We start from the raw sequence: 19,453 nt of genomic DNA, 5'->3' as shown, positions 1-19,453 counted from the left end.
ACTACCACTTAGAAAAATAAAAATACTGTGTTACCTGTAGTTATGGTACAGGAAACAGAAAAATACAAGAGCATAAACGTGTCAGGCAGAAAAAAAAAAAGTAAGAGATGGGGGGTTTTCTTGCACTTAAAAATCCCTGCAAAAAATGTAGAGAATATCTGGTTTCCCTTTGGGTCTTCTGCTGTTCTCTGCACTGGAAAAATTGCATCATGACGTGGGTGAAGCCACCCAGCGCCATACAGAAAGACTAATTAGGATTTTTGCAAATCAGTTCCAGATTGCAATTAAAAAAGGACAGCAAGACAGCTTACCATTTGGCTGCCTCTTCTGGCTGAAGGCATGGATATCCATGGGAGAGAAGATGTTGGAATGGATTTCACGCAGGTCCTCCCCGGAGTACTTGCTGCAGGCCAAGATCGAATGTGTGTTCCAGTCAGTCCAGTACAACGTGTCCCCAAACAGTGTCAAAGCAAAGGGATGTGGAAGGGAGCCTTTAACCACTGCTTGCCTAATAGAGCACAGGGAGAAAATGAATGCTCAGACACAATTCATGTGACAGTTTTGCTTGAACAAAGCTTCCGTGAAAAGAAGTTTGGGTACTGTTGATCAGAACTTTGTATTTATTTATTTCTGGGAAACAAATGCTTTGGGGAATGATATGAAGGAACAACACTGGAATACTATTTTCAGGCTGCCTACTGATGCTGAGAAGCCCAAGAGATGCTAACTGAAATCCTTACAGAGATCTGTTGGTACTTTTCATCTCTTGAACAGTCCATGCCTGGAGGGCTCTCTGCCACCACATGAACCCCAGCTGATTTTATGCAAGTCTGACTGCTACCTGCTGGTACACCATGTCCACCAATTCCAGCCTCAGCAGATTTCACACTGAGACAAACTGGTCAATTAGCTATCCATCCATCTCTTCCACTTCCTCTTTTCAACCATCAAAAAAATACTGCAAAGTAGTTTTTCACTCTAAAGAAATCCTTAAAGTTACTTCCATTATTATGATAATTATTAAGCTATTGTTTTTACTACAAGCAGTGCCATTAAACAGAGTTCTAGTGATTTTTCTGCCACGGTAATGATATAATTTCTGAGCAAACTGGGTCACTGCCTCTCTCCAGGTTCACAAACAAAATTAAAGCATATACTCATATATTTTATGTATATATACAAAGACATGCTCATTAGCCATCACAAAAAATGCAGCACAAACATTACTGAAGACACTTTTTCCAGATTCTTGTGATGTAGAAACTAATTATCTGTACCTAAAATCCTCAGAACAGGAATTAAGTAGCTCAAGTCTTATTTTTATTTTATTCAGAATTACAGAAAAGTTTAAGATGGAGAGGACTACAGAGGTCATCTGGACCAACACAAAGCATGGCCACCACACAAGTACCACTTACAGGAGTGCTTCTTCTCACCTCCTTTCTTCTTAACTGCCTAAGTGGAAGTGTGTTCCCACCTAGGCAAGGTCCTTCTGAACAGTGGGGATCACCATCCCTGTCCTGAACTGGAGCACAAGGGATTGACACACAGCCCTGCTACTCCTTCAGAGTGAGGCCCACTATGAACACCAGCCTCCCATTTTTCTTCTTGCAGGGCAGACAGTAATCATCCATACATTTACTGAGAAAACACCCCCACACCACAGGTATGACTTCTGGAAATAAGTCTAACTAAAGTGGTTTACCAGATGACAAAAATACTCTTATTTTCCAAATATTTGCTGTTAAAATGTAACAGAAGAGTATATTAAAGCAAGAAGCTTGAAGGTGTCTTCTGAATACAAAGAAGCTATAGTCATTACAGTCCTTTCACCTTAGCTTCTGGAAAAAGATGCATTATCTTGAAAGCTTTTATATTTTTTTTCCTATAGATTCCCTTGCTTATCACTCTAGTGTTCCAATTCTACAGGAAATGAAATCTTCTATTTCTTGGTATTTTGCACTCAAAAGTAGGACATAGTATCTTTTCCTTCTTATCTCTATCTGGAGTCAGGTATATATTTGCTTCTAATTAAATGCACCAACTTAGCATCTTACAAAAGACCATTGTAACATAATTTAAAGCTGAAACCTGCCAGCCAAACAGTGAAGCCAGAATGACACAACATATTCTGGTACCATACCAAATATAAAGGCATCCTAAACCTGCAAACATTTTAACCAACCCTACCCCCAAAACCTAAATATCTTCAGATTTGAATTTTAGCTTAGAGCAGGCCAGGAGATGAAGTCTTTATGTATGACATATTGTACAACATTTGACAAATGACACATACGACATTTTGTCATATGAAACAGAAGCAATCAAAAACCAAAACTCTCACTTATAACCAAACCTGCACCAAAGACAGCATTCCCATAACAAGAGAAGCCACATTTTTATGAAGCATTCTGACTAACTAACTTTAAAACAAAACTGACCAACCAAAAAAAAACAACAAAAAAACAAAAACACAAAGAGGAATTTTGCATGTGATTTATACCCACCAGTAGTGGGAATAAATCTTTGAGTACAATAGCTGCTGTTAAACATTCCTAAATTTCAGACAACCCTCTATTCATATGACAATGCATCAGGTGAACTGTGACCCTTATTTAAACCAGCCCTTATCTGGAGAGATTCAGAAGCCCTTCATTTGACTGTGCTGTCAGTCACAGTCTTGAAGCAATTAGTCCTCAACTTGCATCATTTTTCTCAGCAGATATAAGGTTGCAATGCATGAAGATGGCTTTGGGCCCAAACACAAGTGTGTATTTCTCACATCTCATTAAGATCAGTATTACCAGTAACATGTACTCTGTAATCTTTGTTTCCAGCAGGCTAGTACAAGGTGATAGTTCACTTCCAACCAGCAAAACTAGCAGGGCTTTTTCCCCCTTGGAAATCCTCCACAGGCCCCACCTGCAGCCCTGCTCAACAGCAGCCCCATGATGTGCGCCAGCATGGAAACAGTGGCTTGAATTGAGCTCAATGAGTCTCCACACCCTAAATGAGGAGCAGGAGGAAGAGGCTGGAGAGCCCAGATATTAAAAAACAAGAAAAGGAAGACAAGAGGGAGAAAGAAATGGCCTTCTGATGGTGGCTATGAACAGCTGTACTCCAGCACGACCTGCACTAGGAACTGCAGAGCTCTACTTGTGGTGAGCAAGACGAGGGGTCCTGACTTCTGCCCAGACCGATTATTTGCTGTTAAAATGTGAAGGCAGCAGGTGCCTCCCACCTCCAGGGTGGTTCAGAAGCACCCATACAGGGTCAGGGAGCACAGAGGTCTCCACATTCCTGGCCCTGATGGGTTCCAGGTACAGTGCAGTTGGGCTGATGGGAACTGACAGCTCCTTGCTGGCAGCTACACTACCAGGCCAGGCTTCACTGCAACAAGTGACAGACAGGACAGCAAAAGGCACTCCACCCTATTATCCTTCATCAAGCTCCTTGGCTCCTTCAGACTGCTGCACTTGTGTCATTAGTCTTGTTTAAAGAGACGCCAGAGACAATGGGAAAGTGAGAGCTGGGGATAAGAAGCAATGTTATTCATTCAGGAGACATCTCCAGGGCCTCAGCAAGATGCAAATTGGCTCTATATTAGATGGAACTAAGCACACACTAACTTTAATAATCTTCCCTGCACCAGACATATAATCACATAAATTTGCCTTAAAAATCTGGATGGTGATTGACATTTAAAAGGCCACAGTCTCTATTGAGTTGGCTGGGAAGGAAATGAGTGAAGGGACAGCAGAGAAGGAAGGTGAGGAGAGAAACACAGAGCGAAAACAAGCAGTTTCCACAGAAATTAATTTCAGTCTGTGTTAAATATAATTTTTCCCAAATACAACTGTTTATCATCATGGTAATCAGAGATGCCATTACAATAAATATTTGCTATGGTAGAGTTTTCTACTGTCTGGAGAAAATATAGATCTGATTTAAATATATTCACCTTTGTTACATTCTTATTCTGGTAAAGAGTCCTGTGAAAAACTTAGTGAAGTAAAGGAAACAAACAATAAACAAGTTTAAGCAGGAATTACAAAGGGAGTTACCGAACTCTGAAACAGGATACATGAAACTTCATAGACAGTCTATCCAATTTTATATAAACAATGTCAAAAAAGCTTTTTCTTCAGGATAATATGAATTTCAGACAAAGACAAAACTCAGTTGAAATAAAAATTAACAGCAAAATGACCACAAAATATTAAATTAATACCCTTTATTTTAACCAGGATTTCCTCAGTCTGCCTTTATTTCTTTTTCAACTAATACTGGCATTCAAAGCTATGTTATAACTATGAAATTTAGTAATTCAGGTCACCAAAAGAAAGCCAGCAATAATCAGGATAATTTAGATTTAAAATATAATAACTATTTTTTCCCCTAGAATATTAACAGATGTTTTATATCCAAGCATAACAGCATTTCTCCATAAAAGTAAACACTATCCATGAACCAACTGCCTTTTATTCTTGCTGCATTACAGTTTTCTAATCTCAAGACCTGATCAGAACACCTGCAGAAAACCTGGGGTACTTTAGATGTTCTGGCCTGTATGTCTCTAAACCATTAACACTGCAGCTTCACAGCAGCAAAACTCCTTTCAGGTGACCTCTGAGGCTGCCTGTCTTCTGTCTCCAGGGCAGGGTGCAAGCATTTTTGACATTTATGTTTCACTCCATTTCTCCAGTGTCCCTATGGGTGATCCCATACCTATTACCATCTCCCAGGCTATTAGAAAGGGGGAAAAAAATCTGCTTTTAGTGCTCAAAACATTAAAGAAAGCATATAAGAAGTTTGCATGAAGCAAATTAAAATATTTTAAACAAAACCTTATTTGCCATCTACAGAATGCTTAATGCTTTGAGTATTAACAAAATTGCAGGAATTACACATCTTCAGCTTGTGACAAGTGGAAGTGTTAGCAAGTGGCCAAAGCACTCAGAGCATGAATCAGATGGAGCAGGATCAAAGATGAAGATGCACCCACAAAACACTACACGAGGGTTGCCACAAGGAGGGCAGGGAGCTCTGGTTCCCTCAGCTCACAGGATCTCCTCTCCTGCCCACCTAACAAAAACATTTGCAACACAAACTCAGAAAAGTCATGCATTTGTATGTATTTTTACCATGACTGCTTGTCCAAATATTCCTATCTGAAGACAAGCCTGCTTTTAATTAGCTAAGCAAGAAACATGATTTGTGGGATATAATGCTCTATTTTCAGACTGAAGTGTTTTTGCCTTTTGCCACTTCTTTAAGCCACAATTGCCACGTGTTTCCAGAAAGAATATATAACAAACAGGTCTAGCCGTGACATTTCAAATCCCACCTGCAATGAAAGTCTGAAAAAGTCAATTAGAAATCAAATTATGGTTGAGAAATGAAGTCATTCTGTGGGTCATTTTTCAGGCAAACAGATATTTTGAAGCTCCACTTTTCCAGCATTTTTGTTTTCAGAAGTACCTTGGGGAAGAACCAAGAAATTCAACCTAGCTCTATGTCCAAATAATCTAATTAATTCTGTTTATGCAGGATTCTATTGCAGTTTTAATTAGGGTATTATTTGACTTCTGCACTGGCCTGTGTTGGTGAGCTATTGAAACAGGCTTCTCACCACTGACTGGTTCTTCTTCATTGCTTGAAGGTGTTAAGCAATTTTATCACACAGAAATAGACAGAAAGATATAAACAGAACATGAGATTTTATACCTCATACATAATGTCATGTACTGTACACATTATAGGCAAATACAGAAAAAAATCCTCTTATAAATGCAGGGATACAGTATTTTCAGTGTTTCAACACATCTGCAACTAATCATCTGGCAGACAGACATGAGCTGCTGCTTGAAAAGAGGAGCTAGGAAAATCAATGCTTAAGTGCAAACTTAAAGACATTCACCTCTTGCAAGAGCTTCCCAGCTTTCTGACAGTTGCTGAAAGTATGTTTTCTTACAGTGGCCTCAAAAACCATCTCATTAGCACAAACACTTCCTGGGGGACCTTGTAAGTGCATTTCCCTTCAGCCAGTAACGTGTTAACTTATTAATTAGAACTGCTGCTGCAGGGTAAAGGAAGGGGAAATTAATTCAAGAACTGCTTTAGCAGGCCAACCTATCTTGGGGACTCTACTCACAGGAGAGCTGTCTGCATTTCAGTTTTGTTTAATTAGTCCCACAAAAAGTAACTGTTCCCTCTGATAAGAGCAGGGCAAGAGCTGCAAAAAAACAAAACCACCTCTTCTATGCATCAATTTTGTTCTGTAATTATTGCATTCTGACATGAAAAACTGTTCGTTCCTTTCTCTCACTGGCAAATCAAGGGCATTAGTCATCACGTTCTTTGCTCTTCGTCTTTATTCTAATGAGCCCAACACTGGAGCAGCTAGGGCTAGTAAATCCCAGGGCTAGCAGGTAATGAACCATAATCATCCCTGTAAAATTTGCTAGAGAGGTTTTCTCACGAATTTATGACTCTACCGCATATTTAACTGAGTACTACACTGCCAGAGCTGTCATGCTGCACACAGCTTTAGTGGCTCACTGTGACTCCGGTCCTACTGGAAGAGGTGACAAAAACTCCACCAAACCCCAAAATAAAGGCTTATCATTAATTTCTCTCTCTACATAATCCCCCCACCAGCCTATTGTACTCTTTCACTTTCCAGACCCCTGCAAACAGCAAGGATTCATGTCTGTCACAAGGCCACGAGGATGGTGAAGGACCTTGAGGGGAAGCCGTGTGAGGAGCAACTGAGGGCACTTGGTCTGTTCTGCTGCAGGAGACTGAGGGCAGACATGGCAGTCACAGCTTCTCCTGAGGGGCAGAGGAGGGGCAGGCCCTGAGCTCTGCTCTCTGGGACCAGGGACAGGACCCAGGGAACGGCTGGAGCTGGCTCAGGGGAGGCTCACACTGGATATCAGGAAAGGTTCTTCCCCCAGAGGGTGTCGGGCACTGCCCAGGCTCCCCAGGGAATGGTCACGGCCCCGAGGCTGCCAGAGCTCCGGGAGCGTTTGGACAACGCTCTCAGGGATGCACAGGGTGGGACTGTCGGGGTGTCCGTGCAGGGCCAGGGGTTGGTCTCGATGATCCTTGTGGGTCCCTCCCAACTCAGGATATTCTATGATTCAGATCGAAGTACTTCTCTGAGACATAAATCTTAAAAGTTTTAATTATTGTGTAGTGTCAGGTGTAGAGAGCTAATATTCAGAATGTAAGATGAAAAGAACAAAAAAGTTTTGGGTTTCTTACAGATTTAGAAATATATCATGAATTTCTAGGGAGAACTCCTTCCACAAAGTCAGTTTTCTCTGAACTGTTTGGATTTTTTTTGTTATAGAAGGATGTTACTTCCTACCAAATATTTCTCCCAAAGCAATTAAAACTTATGCCATCCTACTTTACATGGAGCTTTTACAGTTGCTTACCTGCTACAGGCTCTTTCCCACCTCCTGTCATGCAACAGTAAAAAACGTGACAGATCAAATCTTTACTCATCTGCTTCCTTTTCTAAGTTACCAAAATTATCCATATCTAGAAGACTCCATTTTTATGAAGATATATGTATTTCAGTAACCCATTTGCCTTTTTCATTTCAATAGTGCCAGCTTCCAGAAGCATGTATTTTCCCAGACATGGTGATATTAGATAAGGCACCAGAAAAACTAGTAACATATCACAAGAATAAAAGAATCTGTTCTGATCAAGAAAATTTTAGAAACAAAAAACCTCAAACCAACTAAGTATAAATTTAAAACAGCAATTTAGAAAAATGGTCTAAGAAAAAAAATCATCAGAACTGGCAGTTTCTAAATAAACCAGAGTCTGGTTTAAGTTAGATTAGGCACTTGATAATGATCTTGTTTTCCCACACACTTCCCTCTTAAGGAAAAAAACCCTAACTGATAAGCCCTCTTAAGAGGTGGTGGTGGAGAACTGTAGGCGCAGTTATTTGTTGGTTACTTTTTTTTTTTTTTTTTTGAGGAGTTGGAGATGGCTAGGAAAAAAGACTAAAGGCTTTGTGGATTTTGGGTGGTTCAGCGGGGTGATTTTTTCCACTGAAAAGGAAAATCTAAAAGGCTTTTGCATTAGCTGCAGAATTAGAAACTGTGTTTTCTTTTCTAGTATTTGTGAATTAGTTACTGAAAAAGATGAACAAAGTAATTAAGAGACAAAATACAAATTACAGCTGTAAAACATCACATTGAAAAAGCTCAATTTGTTGGATAGCCAAAGACAGTATCTACACAAAAAAAAAAAAACCCAACACTTTGGACAGCCCCAGATCTTTTTTCTTAATACAGGCAGAGGCTAAGAGGTCACAGCAGAAAAAAACCACCCCATAAAACCCCACTGTAGAACAGCCTAACTTCTGCAGTTCTTTCTTTCCCCCGCTTATGATGCAACTGCAAAGAATAAAAAATGAAACCGAAATGCCTAGATACAGATGTTGACTGCTTTTTGACTCTTCAGAACTTTCTCACATGCCTAGGGAAAAACAGGTGCTGTTAGAATTGGTTTGTGCCTCTGAGTGCTTAAGGGAAGTCAAATGTGCTTTCCTTTCTAGGAATGAGTTCCCTTTCTGCCCCCAATAGTAATATATTAGCATACTGCCACGACATATTCCTGATACTGAAATGTATGAATTTGAAAAAGAAACTTAACCTAAAGCATTGGACTGCTTTGGTTTTAATGGCTGTATAAGAAAGAATTCGTAGATCTAAAAATCTAAATTACTTGTCTATACAGGTCCTTATTCCAGGCTTAAGTAATTCCAGAGAATTGACTGTGGAATGAGATAACTGCTGGGACTCAGGTGATTTCAATTCTGTGCCATGAGGCAGCTGTTGGACACAGCTGTGTATGCACAGACAAGGCTGGTCAGCCCCTTGCACCAAGAAAATTCAGCACCTCCTCAGACTCATTCTCCAGGTTAACCCACAGCAGACCAGGGAATAAACACCATGAAAATAAAAAGGGAATACCAAACGCAAGTATATTTACACCACTGTGCAACAGATCACCAGCAAGAGAGAAACTGCAAAGAAGTCAGTACCAAAACAGGATTGAAAAAGTAGAACTGCCAGCAGGAAACACTGAAGTAGCTCTGGAACAAGAAAGGCTAGAGACACCAGATAAAATTAAATATACTCAAATTTCTACTGTATATGATAATGTCTATCCTTTGCTCTCCATTACTTGAAAACCTATGTGACAGTCTTCTTTTTTGAAAGAATCTCAATGAAATATTTCTCTCTTTTTGGTACTAAGGTTTTTTATTTCTTGTCAAACAAACAGCAAATGAAGGACTACTTCAAAATAGATATCCACAATCCATGTTTTGTATTAATCAAGCTAGTCATAATACTTATATCCAAAGACACAAATTTAAAACTGCATCCAACTCCAGGTACTTTCCATGAACAAACACCATTACAAACATACTGCATGAACTTGTGATCACTTAAAAGGCAGAACTTGGGAGAAAAGTGATGTAACCTTTCAAACCAGCCTTACAAAGTCATTGTGGAGCTCAAAATAAATATTAAAAGAAGACAGTGGGCATGTTTCATGCATGTTGCTTGTGGTCCTACTTGCCAGTCCACACAAAAGAATGATCTTATCAAGAAAATTAATTTCTTTATGTCAAATTAACATTTGTGGTGAAAGGTGGGCAAGTCCCTAAGAGGCCAGAACAAAGAGCATAAGAAAGGATATTTCACGCTCATCTAAACTAGCTGAAACATCACAAAAATTTGCAAAGAAAAACCCCACGAAAAATCATCGCTCCATATGACACCTTGGGCACAAGCTGTGATTTATTAGTGTGTGCAAGCAGTACTTGTCAAACTCATCTAATGAAGAGAGTCATCACTCAAATTAGAGATAAACACATATACACAAAGTACCGGTCATACCCTTCATTAAGAAGTAGTCATGATTGGATCAAAAAGAAACACTTAATTGCTATAAATCTGTTCAAGGAAAACAGTCATTTTAACACGGCTCCCCTTTAAAGACTGTTTTCTACTAATTTCCCAGCCCCTAGAATTAATGAAACTGAAATACTAATATATGATGATCCATTTTCTCATATTATCTTCTACATTTCTGAATACCACAGCAACACTGCACAGAAGACCTACTGAAAAGAGACAATTTTGCTATATAGTCATATACTATTAAGAGCAGGATTTGAGGGTTTTTTAATGGAAGTGGTTCTGAGAAAAGTCTTTGGGAGAGTTACAGGATACCCTGAAGAGAAGGACACATTCCACTTCACAGTGCTGGAAAGGTGAGGATGGTGAAGGACAAAAGTTTCTGACAGCACTGGTCTGCTTAAAATTTTCTAAGTGCTAAAGTGACAATTTGATGCAACAGAGATTACCATATTCCTTAGGCAGCATCTTCTAAGAAAATCCCCACATTACACCCATAAACCCAAAAACTTCTTACCTTTGACTTCCATCCAGATTTGACTTGTGGATGAAATTCAGTTTAGCATCTGCCCAATAGAGCTTCTGTTCCTCGTAATCCAGCGTCAGTCCGTTCGGCCAATATATGTCCGTGTTAACGATGATGGAGCGGCTTGAACCATCCATCCCAGCTCGTTCTATCTTTGGTGCTTCTCCCCAGTCTGTCCAGTACATGAACCTACAGTTATTTGAAAAGAGAAAAGACAAAAAAAAGAAAGCAATCATGTATGAGTCTACACGTTTCACTAAAGACAAAGACTCACTCTGTTCAGCAGAGACAATGTCTGTGGAGCTCTGCTCTGCTGGGTAAGGGGGACATACCCTGTGAAACAAAGCAAAGTTTACAAAAAGCTGAAGAAAAACAACTTAAGACAAACCCACAGTACTATATCAGGTTATACTTCCATATGTTTCTTTCTTTCCTTGGGTCAAAGGATAAAGTTGGAGATATCCAACAGATCTCAACCACCATCTCAAAATTCATCATTAAACAGCAAAGGCAGATATTACAAATTGTCATAAAAGTGTCAGAATTTAGGGGGGCAGAGAAGAAGGTGTGCAGACTTATAGCAGACATAGTTGCATGTGATGCAGCGAAGTGGTTTTGATGGAAGATCAATTCATGTCCTTTTATTTCCAGAGAAATCCTGAGACAAGCAGCTAAGTCAACACGTTTAGAAGCACAGCTTGCATCCAGTAATTGCGAAAAACACTCCGTAAAACCTTCTAAGACTGGACAAGCAAGTTTTAAAACATGTAACATGCATCAATTTTTAAACATTATTTAACAAGTAGTGGGGAGAGGGAAGCTACTCAGTTGCATTTAACATTGAGGCAAATCAAGGGAAATCACTTTATTTTTGCTGGAGACTAGCAGGGGGTAAGAATATTTGTCCTTTTTCTGCAAGGAGTAAGAATATTTGTCCTTTTTCTGCAGGTGGTAGAAAACAGATTTACTTTTGTGGGTTGTTGACAGAATGCATAACTAAACTGAAGTAACACAGAATATAAACAGATCAGCCAAAGTGTGTCCATGGTGCTGGCTCTGTTTTGTTGTTGCAGCTGGAACAGACTACTGTCCTAAATTGCTTCTCATAACCTCATGACATCTGCCAGCATTACCTGCTTGTATCTGTGCTCCAAAGCCTGGCTCAGTCAAAACAATGCAGATTAGGAAAGACCTGAAGCCTTTAATCAAACTCAGACCATCACACAACCACAACAGGTCAGTATATGGTAGCCACATGTGAAGAGCCCTAGCCACCCATCCTCTAAAGAAAAACAAATGTGCAACACATTTAAGAAACACTTGCAGATGAAGTTTTTCTTGGCAAAGATTTATTCTTATTCTCATTCTTACTGTTATTATTTTAAAGTCAGGAAATTCCATGTCATATCTTCCCCCTTAATTCATGTCTACAGCACGTTTGTTTTAATGTGCAGCAAAATCTGAGGACAGAAATGCAGCTGATTAACACAAATTTGTCCTATTTGATCCCAAGTGAGTCATTCTTCATGGAGCAACACGTTTATCTTAACACAGAGCACAAAAATATCTGAAGAGAATATGTGAGATTTCTGTAGGCATAAACAAGTGCCTTAGATAAACTGGTTTTTCATCAGGAAGAAGGATAAGCCCCAAATAATTTTTAGATAGGTAGCACAGTAGCAAGGCACCTAGTCAAGCTACACAATAAGAAATCACACTTGAAAAAAGAAATGTTAAAAAAAGTCAGGCAGCATTTCACCAGTGAGCATGTGAGAAAGAAAAGAGAGAGCTTTACTTTTAACTTCTTTAACACAGCCCTGCTTTGCCCCAGCTGTCAAGTCTTAGACTTCCAAATCAAGGTTAATAGGTTCCAAGGCTCTGACCAGCCTGCTGGACTGATTTTTTTGGGCTGAAACTGCTCATTAATTGCTGTACAGCCTCATATTCTTCCCTGTCTCAGTCTCACCTCTCATGCATGCTGCAATTACTCAAGCAAAAACAAGTAAAGGTAGTTTGGTAAGAAAGTAAAGGCTTCCCAGACATCAGAGAACCAGCCCTATTTCATTTGTCAAGAGGAGGACACACACACACAACTGGCTTTAAAAGTCAGTAATATTTCCAATCAGCTCCAGTGACCTCTGTGCACTTTCTCCAACAGTTTGGGTTTTTTCATGATCACATTTGTTTTCCTCCAACTTGCTTGAAATCCTGTGGGTTTTAATGTCTCCATTAAAAATCTCTGGAACCAGCCATGCTCCAGCTGATGACAGCCATGCAGACAAGGTAAGGGCCATTCTCCCTCTTCCCCATCCTCTTCAAACACATTTTACTATTTCAATTAAAAAAAAAAAAAAAAGAAAAAAAGAAGCCACCACCCAAGCTCATGGGATACATGGGATAGAGCAAAGTATTAAGAGAAAAGTAATGTCTTGTGCTAAATCATCTAATTATACCTTGCAATACAATTAAAATCCAGGAATCTAGATTTTAATTTTACCATCAGAGTCTGGAAATGGTTGTGAGCTGTTATAAAATCTAAAAGCAGAAGAAAAACAACAACAACAACAACAAAGTGTATTTCTTTTTACATGTGCTTGTAACTTTCAGTATTAGAGTCATGCTCCCCTCCAAAGAGTTAAGGAACATCCAATATTTGATATACACTTATAGAAGAGAGGAAGGTTCTTAGACTTAAATAAAATTAAGAAAAAAATATTAGCTGGTATTTTGTTTGACTATGGCCGAAAATGTTGGTTTATGTTCAAGTTTATCCCATCATTAAAAATTACAAACAGATAGAGGAAGAGTTTTGATAGTTTTTCCCTACAAGCTGTTTTCTATGCCTCTTTAAATCTCGCATTTTTTGGTTTTTGCATTCTGGTGCCTAAGGTGAATCCAGGCAATAAAACTTCCTTCTAAGAGGCCACTTTGCACTGTACAGTTGTAACTTCACAGTTTTGATTTGCCTCAAATAGAAGGTTTTGGCATAGGAAAACAAAAACCCAACCAAACAACAGGATGAAACAGCATGTCACTGTTCATTCTGCTTGATGAACAAATCTAATAAGTAACAGAGCTTTTTTCCAAACAGCCCATAAAGTCTAGGCACTCTGATGGCAGAATATCCCCCATCCAGAGAAGGAAGCTCACAGGCCATCCATGCCAAGATCACATGCTACAATTTAGCAGCAATTCCAACAGTAAGCAGAGAAGGAGAGAAATTTATTGCCAGCACCCATCAGCTTTGCAACTTTCTCATCCACAAATGTTCACTTTCCTGAATGTTACTCAGCTGCTTAATTAGGGCAGCTAATTATTTGGTGAGGTCCTTCACAGTGAAGGCCCCAACCCTGCAATTATGCTTGGTTCAGGGCCCTAAGAACTTCTGAGCTCTACATGGAGCTGCCAAACTTCAGAGCTTGCAGCAGCCCCTGTGGAACTCCTCAACTCCGAGTGGACCCTGTGAAACACAGCCTGCTCCAGCTCCAAACAGGACTGGCACTCCTGTAACCAGTAAATACACAGCTAAACACGAGGCACTGGAGTAGTTCAGGAAAACTACGCACAATAAGTATGTTTGGTTATTGAAAATAGCTCTTGACTTGAGAAGAAATGTTCAGACGTTTACAAAGACATTTGAATCAAGCGACCCTCCAGGTAGATGAATGGAGACTCTTTCTGAGGCAAGTTCACAAAGGGAGGGAAACTGCAATCCAGAAGCACACAGCAGTAATGAAAGACACAGAAAATGGATTTTCAAATAAGGGGTCTAAAAGTATGACAGGAAGGTTTTAATAACAAGTTTCTCAACCGACTGCAAAAGTCAGAAAATATTTTCAGTCCTCCAGGAAAAGCAAAAACTATACACATAAATTAAATATGGAAATAATTCTTCATAAAAGAGAGGAAGAAATATCCTTTGGGGATACAATCAAGATAAACATGAGAGAAAATATGTTTTTAGCTAGCTGAGAACTGTGCTCTTTTACAATAGCTTGTCTCTCTAAATAAGTATATTAGTTGATTGACTAGATTCATTGAATGTAATTTTCAGAGCTGCTTTACAATAATATCTTATGTTAATATTCAGTGCAGTCAACATAATTTTCTGTGCAAATTACCCTATCTGCAGCCTTTTGGTTGCCTCTACACTACTCTTGCACATACTAAGAGCAGCTATGTGAGAAATGGATGTGAATTAAGCAGGGAACTGTTAAGACGCTAACACACTGAATATTTTACTTTTTAACCTTGTTTTGGGTTCAGAACCCAAAGGGTTCCCAAGAGAGCTGCAGTTTCCCATTTCAGGCAGGCACTGCTGGCTCTGAACCACCTGCCTTAAGCATTGCTATGTACACTGGACAAAATCAAACCAAGATTTCTTACACTGAAAACCAAGCCTTTTTTATTTCACTCTTCTGCAAGGCATCAGTGTGTCTAATAAATGACTAAACAACCCAGATGCGCTGAAAATCTTGATGAGCAAGCACCAGTGGGCCCAGCAGTGTCTCTGCAATTGTCCTCACCCTGACCCTCCATCCCCATCCCTTGCACCTTGGGGAGGGTGGAGGTTGAGCACAACTGCATAGGTGCTTGGATCTCAGCTACTGAATTTCACAGCCCAGACCATCAGCATCAGTCCTAGACAGGGGTCTCTGTGCCATGACTGGAACACAATGATCTGTGACAGGGACACCTCAATATGGCACCACTGCTAACCTGTACAGGAACAGGGGTCGTTGTGGATAAATTACTGCAGCCTCTGCAGCTCACTTGTCAGGGATGCTAAAGGACTCGACTGACAAGTGGGAGAAACCCATGTGTAAAATTCCACGTGTAAGTCTACTATACAAACCAGGAAAAGCTCTAGTGGGATTTATATTTTGTAAGGCATAGAAATATTTTGCCCAGTATACTCCATACTGGTTCCCTCAGGATGAAGATGCTGTTCTGGTGATAGCACTTCAATGCAAACGTCTGCATTTATCCTAGGACATCAGGCAGGATACTAATCAAGCAAAAGCTGTCTGTAACCAGAATGGAAATGTGAGGATTTCCACTTTGGAGCTGGTTTTACTCCCCTACTCAGACCTTATCTAGCAGGAGAAATAAAATCATCACCAGACCTTCCCTTTTCTTGGAATCCATTTCTAAAATAAGGGATAAATGCAAACATTCCACTTTTGGAATGAAGAAAAGCTGTGATGAAGAGATCAAAAGGTGATGCTTTGTCTCTAGCTCAGTATCAAGAATAAAGTATAAAACTAGAATGAGATTTTTTTAGATGGCATTCATAAGCCTTGAAAATAATGCTTTAGAAAAGCCACTGAAAGTCTTTCATAAGAAGCATAAACCTACATGATACTCTCATTTTATAACCAAAAAGAAACAACTCAGTTCAAGCTAGTTACCATGGCCTCTGTTTTCAAGTGTTCCAATTTAAGGAAGATGCTGGGCAATCTAACAAAACAGAGAGATTGTTTTTCATTTTCACTCAGACATTTCTGAGGGTCTGTAGGACGTAAGGTTTGACTTAGCTGTCAAACCAAACATACACTGATGCACTGCAGAGTCCCATGCATATGGTTGTCCTTTTGGCCACAGATCCCCAGGAAAAAGAGAAAGATATTCATTAAAAAACAAGAAACAGCTATTTTTTTTGCTGAATGCTCACAAAGGCAGAATTTTAATTGTTTGAGCAGGTGGAAAGGTCTCCTGCTCCTTGAACTTGTAAATTAACCTTTGCTATCTCCTGACACAAAAGGTCTAATGACATGCCTTCCACAGTTAGGAAACAAAAGCTATTTCTTGGTTTCTCCCAGAGCAAGTAGGAAATAAAGCTTGTCACAACTTAGCAGCATTTGAAACAACAATTTCCCTAGTTTATGCCAAAAAAATAGAGAGGGATAAAATTTCCTCTCTCTGCTTCTGATTAACACCATCCCTAGACCCCTGCTGACCTCAAGACAGAAGCAAGATCCAAATGTGCTTTGGAAGACTCCAGCTAGCCCCTTGCACAGGAACCACTCCAGATATTATACACCAGACCCTGCCAAGTTCACACAGCAGGTAAGCCAACAGAAAAACAAAGCATTATTAATGTAAAAGGAGACAGACAAAATAAAAGAAGAAAATTCCTTGCCTTCCAACCTACCTTGGTTCTTCAAATATAACAGGAAAATAGAGGAAAGAAAACCAGCTGGCAGTTTCAACAGACTTTCAAAAAAACAAGCACACAAACAAAAAATACTACAAACCAACAACTGTGACAGAGTCTCTCAAGAGGCCAGGAGAGAAGCTGAGCCAGGAACATGTGCTGGGTAACTCTGCAGGGCTGAGGAGTCTCACAGAGACTCCAGAATTGCCCAGGAGGAGCCCACATACACAGAAAGACACTTTCAAAATAGTTCTTTAAGAACCTACCAAAAGGTGCAGATCTCTATGTACCTGTGAACTGAACAAAATTGTGAAAGCTAGTACAAAAGAATATTTAGCTACTTTAAAATTACAAGTGGGGGAAAGCAGTGAGAAAATGGTGGGATCACAGTTCTTCATATTTCTCAGATAAAATTTACCTTCTTCGTACAATGAAAATAATCTGTTTCTTTACAGGGACTTCCACTAAGGATATAAACATTTGCATTGCACATATTTAGTTGGTAAATGAGGATTTAGAATTCTGTAATTTCAAAGAGCTTTGGGTTGAAACTAGACAAGTCAGCAGCTACAATAATTTTTCACTCCTTAGTTTTTCAGCTCAGTCATAACCAAACTTGTTTCTTATACTTCAATAAAAAACCTGGGAAAATTGTTCTCCATATCTCCCTATACATCCTGAATGCAGGAAGGGCAGAAAGATTCTTCCCTATAACTTAAATTGAAGCCCTAAAACTTCTAGAATTGAAGCCCCTCAACTTCTCCATGGCAAGACAGCAGAGTCATTTATGCCAGTTGTGTTGCTCAGTGAATGAGGGCAAGAGATAAAAAATCTGCCATTTGGCATTCTGGGCTGTTTCTCAGAAACAACAATCTAGGCATGGCCCACAGCCGTGCAAGGCCTGGAGTTATGAACTCCTCCATTCCAGGTACTCCACAGACACATCACCTACACCCAGCAAACAGAATACACTGTTTTAACCATCCCTGAAATCCTTAATGCAGAGTCATCTTTCAATTAGAACAGTTTTTAACCATGACCACTCACTCAACTGATTTAATGGATGTTTATTCTAGTCTGAGTCCCATCAACCCAGCTGCAGTTCACCTTAACATCAAGAGGGTACCTGTGCTAAAACATGGATGGGCGGGACAGCACAGCCAGGAACAAGAGAAGATTAGGTCAAAAAAAACTATCAGAGATATGATGTGTCTACCATCAACTGAAATTGGGGAACAGCATGTTCAGTATCATGAGATTTTTTTGCAACTTTTCCTTTGTGAGATTTCTTTTTTATCATTCCACGACTTTAACCAGTAAAATATCTCCAGGTTATGCAGCCAGCCCCTCTCTCAGTACACAGCTACCAACCAGATGATTTTTAAGTTCTTGATTCCTGACTCCTCCAAGAAGCCCTACAGAACTTGAATGTTCTGCCAAGCCATGCTGAATCTTACCCTCCATATCACATTTCAGCACCCTGCTAATTCTTCTTTCATAGTTTTCATCCTATTGTTTGCTATGTAAATCAGGCTTACTTACACGTAACCATCATTCCTTAGGCTTTTTTTAAAATTCAATTAACTCACGTCATCTAGGGGTTCAGTACATTTTCAGTTCAGCTCCCGTCCTTGTGATTTATCAGTTTGTTGATATGGAAACCAACCTGATGCCACTTTGATCTTCCACCAGAATCACTAAATCACTTATTCTCTTATAAGAAAGTGGCACACACCAATTAATCTTTTCACACCACAAAATTACATGAAATATGGCCTTGTTTTTAACCAAAAGCTACAAGATATTCATTACAAAACAAACCACCAAAAAAGGGGGTGGGAGGAAGAGGAGAGATTTCTCTATAGCAGGTAAGAAGAACAGAAATAAAGAGATGAATTATAATTAATGCATATGAGACAGGTTACATTACACAAGGTTTGGTTAGAGACCTAATTCTGGATATACAAACATAGGTAGACTTGGCTTTTATTGAGAAAAAATGCCCAGAGCATTTAAAAAGGTCCACGAGATGTGGTCTGAATACTGGCCAAAGGCTTTGTACTCAGATGGAACAAACACCACTTCATTTCTGTACTGAAAACATTATTATAAACTAACTGCGATGTCTGACACTTCACTCAAGCTTTTTCTAGGTTAGATTTTGTTATAAAGGAAGTAAGAATGCTTCTAGTTTTCCATTCCTACTGTAAACAGCTAAATATTAAGTACTTGGATTCAATTTTTATGGAAAAAATGGCTATGCATTCTACAGCAGCTATTACACACCTGGAATTCTGAAGTTAAAAATCAATTAACACAGCTTTAAACCCAAGTCATTAGCTTTTCTCCCTACAGTTTTCAAAATCCAATATGCACAGGCAGGGGAAAATTTCTTATTGCCCTGAGCCAGTGGGAGACATCTGCTTGCAGAAATTGAGGAGCACAGGAGGAGTCCAGGCACTAACCCTGTTTGAATAGGCTGCAAGAGGGGAGTTCTAACAGTGCCTCTTTTACTGTGCTCCTTACAGGTCCTGTATGCTTTAGACTTTTAAAGGAAAAAAATGACACCCACCAAGTTACAGCTTGCCCAAAAGAAAAAATAGTTCCTGTTACATTTGTGGTTTTAGTAACTTTGTGGGTACAATGATGGGCAATTCACTTTGTAAGAATAATATATATTCACTGTACTTTACCCTTTGGAACAGGCCACTGGAGACGCCACCACTATGGGTCACCATCAAAGGGGAAGGGGAACAGCCACCTTCTCACAAAATGCAGGATTTAAGCCAACAATCCAAGGAAAGGCATTTCTGC

The 19,453-nt window shown here is 39.5% G+C and overlaps 1 protein-coding gene across 1 annotated transcript in view; it reads right to left on the bottom strand.

Moving 5' to 3' along the window:
* LRP6 (LDL receptor related protein 6) overlaps window positions 1-19,453 on the bottom strand; it is a 118,480-nt gene that overhangs the window by 59,203 nt on the left and 39,824 nt on the right. The window contains exons 3-4 of the mRNA XM_041398578.1: window positions 10,474-10,671; window positions 312-508 (exon numbers count right to left, since the gene is read on the bottom strand). Coding sequence (XP_041254512.1) covers window positions 312-508; window positions 10,474-10,671 — 395 coding nt within the window. The remainder of the gene's footprint in view (window positions 1-311; window positions 509-10,473; window positions 10,672-19,453) is intronic.

Source organism: Onychostruthus taczanowskii, unplaced genomic scaffold (genome assembly GCF_017590055.1).
Source record: "Onychostruthus taczanowskii isolate IOZ18803 unplaced genomic scaffold, ASM1759005v1 scaffold15, whole genome shotgun sequence".
NCBI lineage: Eukaryota > Metazoa > Chordata > Aves > Passeriformes > Passeridae > Onychostruthus > Onychostruthus taczanowskii.
Note: the sequence above shows the minus strand (reverse complement) of the source record. Positions and strands in the feature narration are given on the sequence as shown.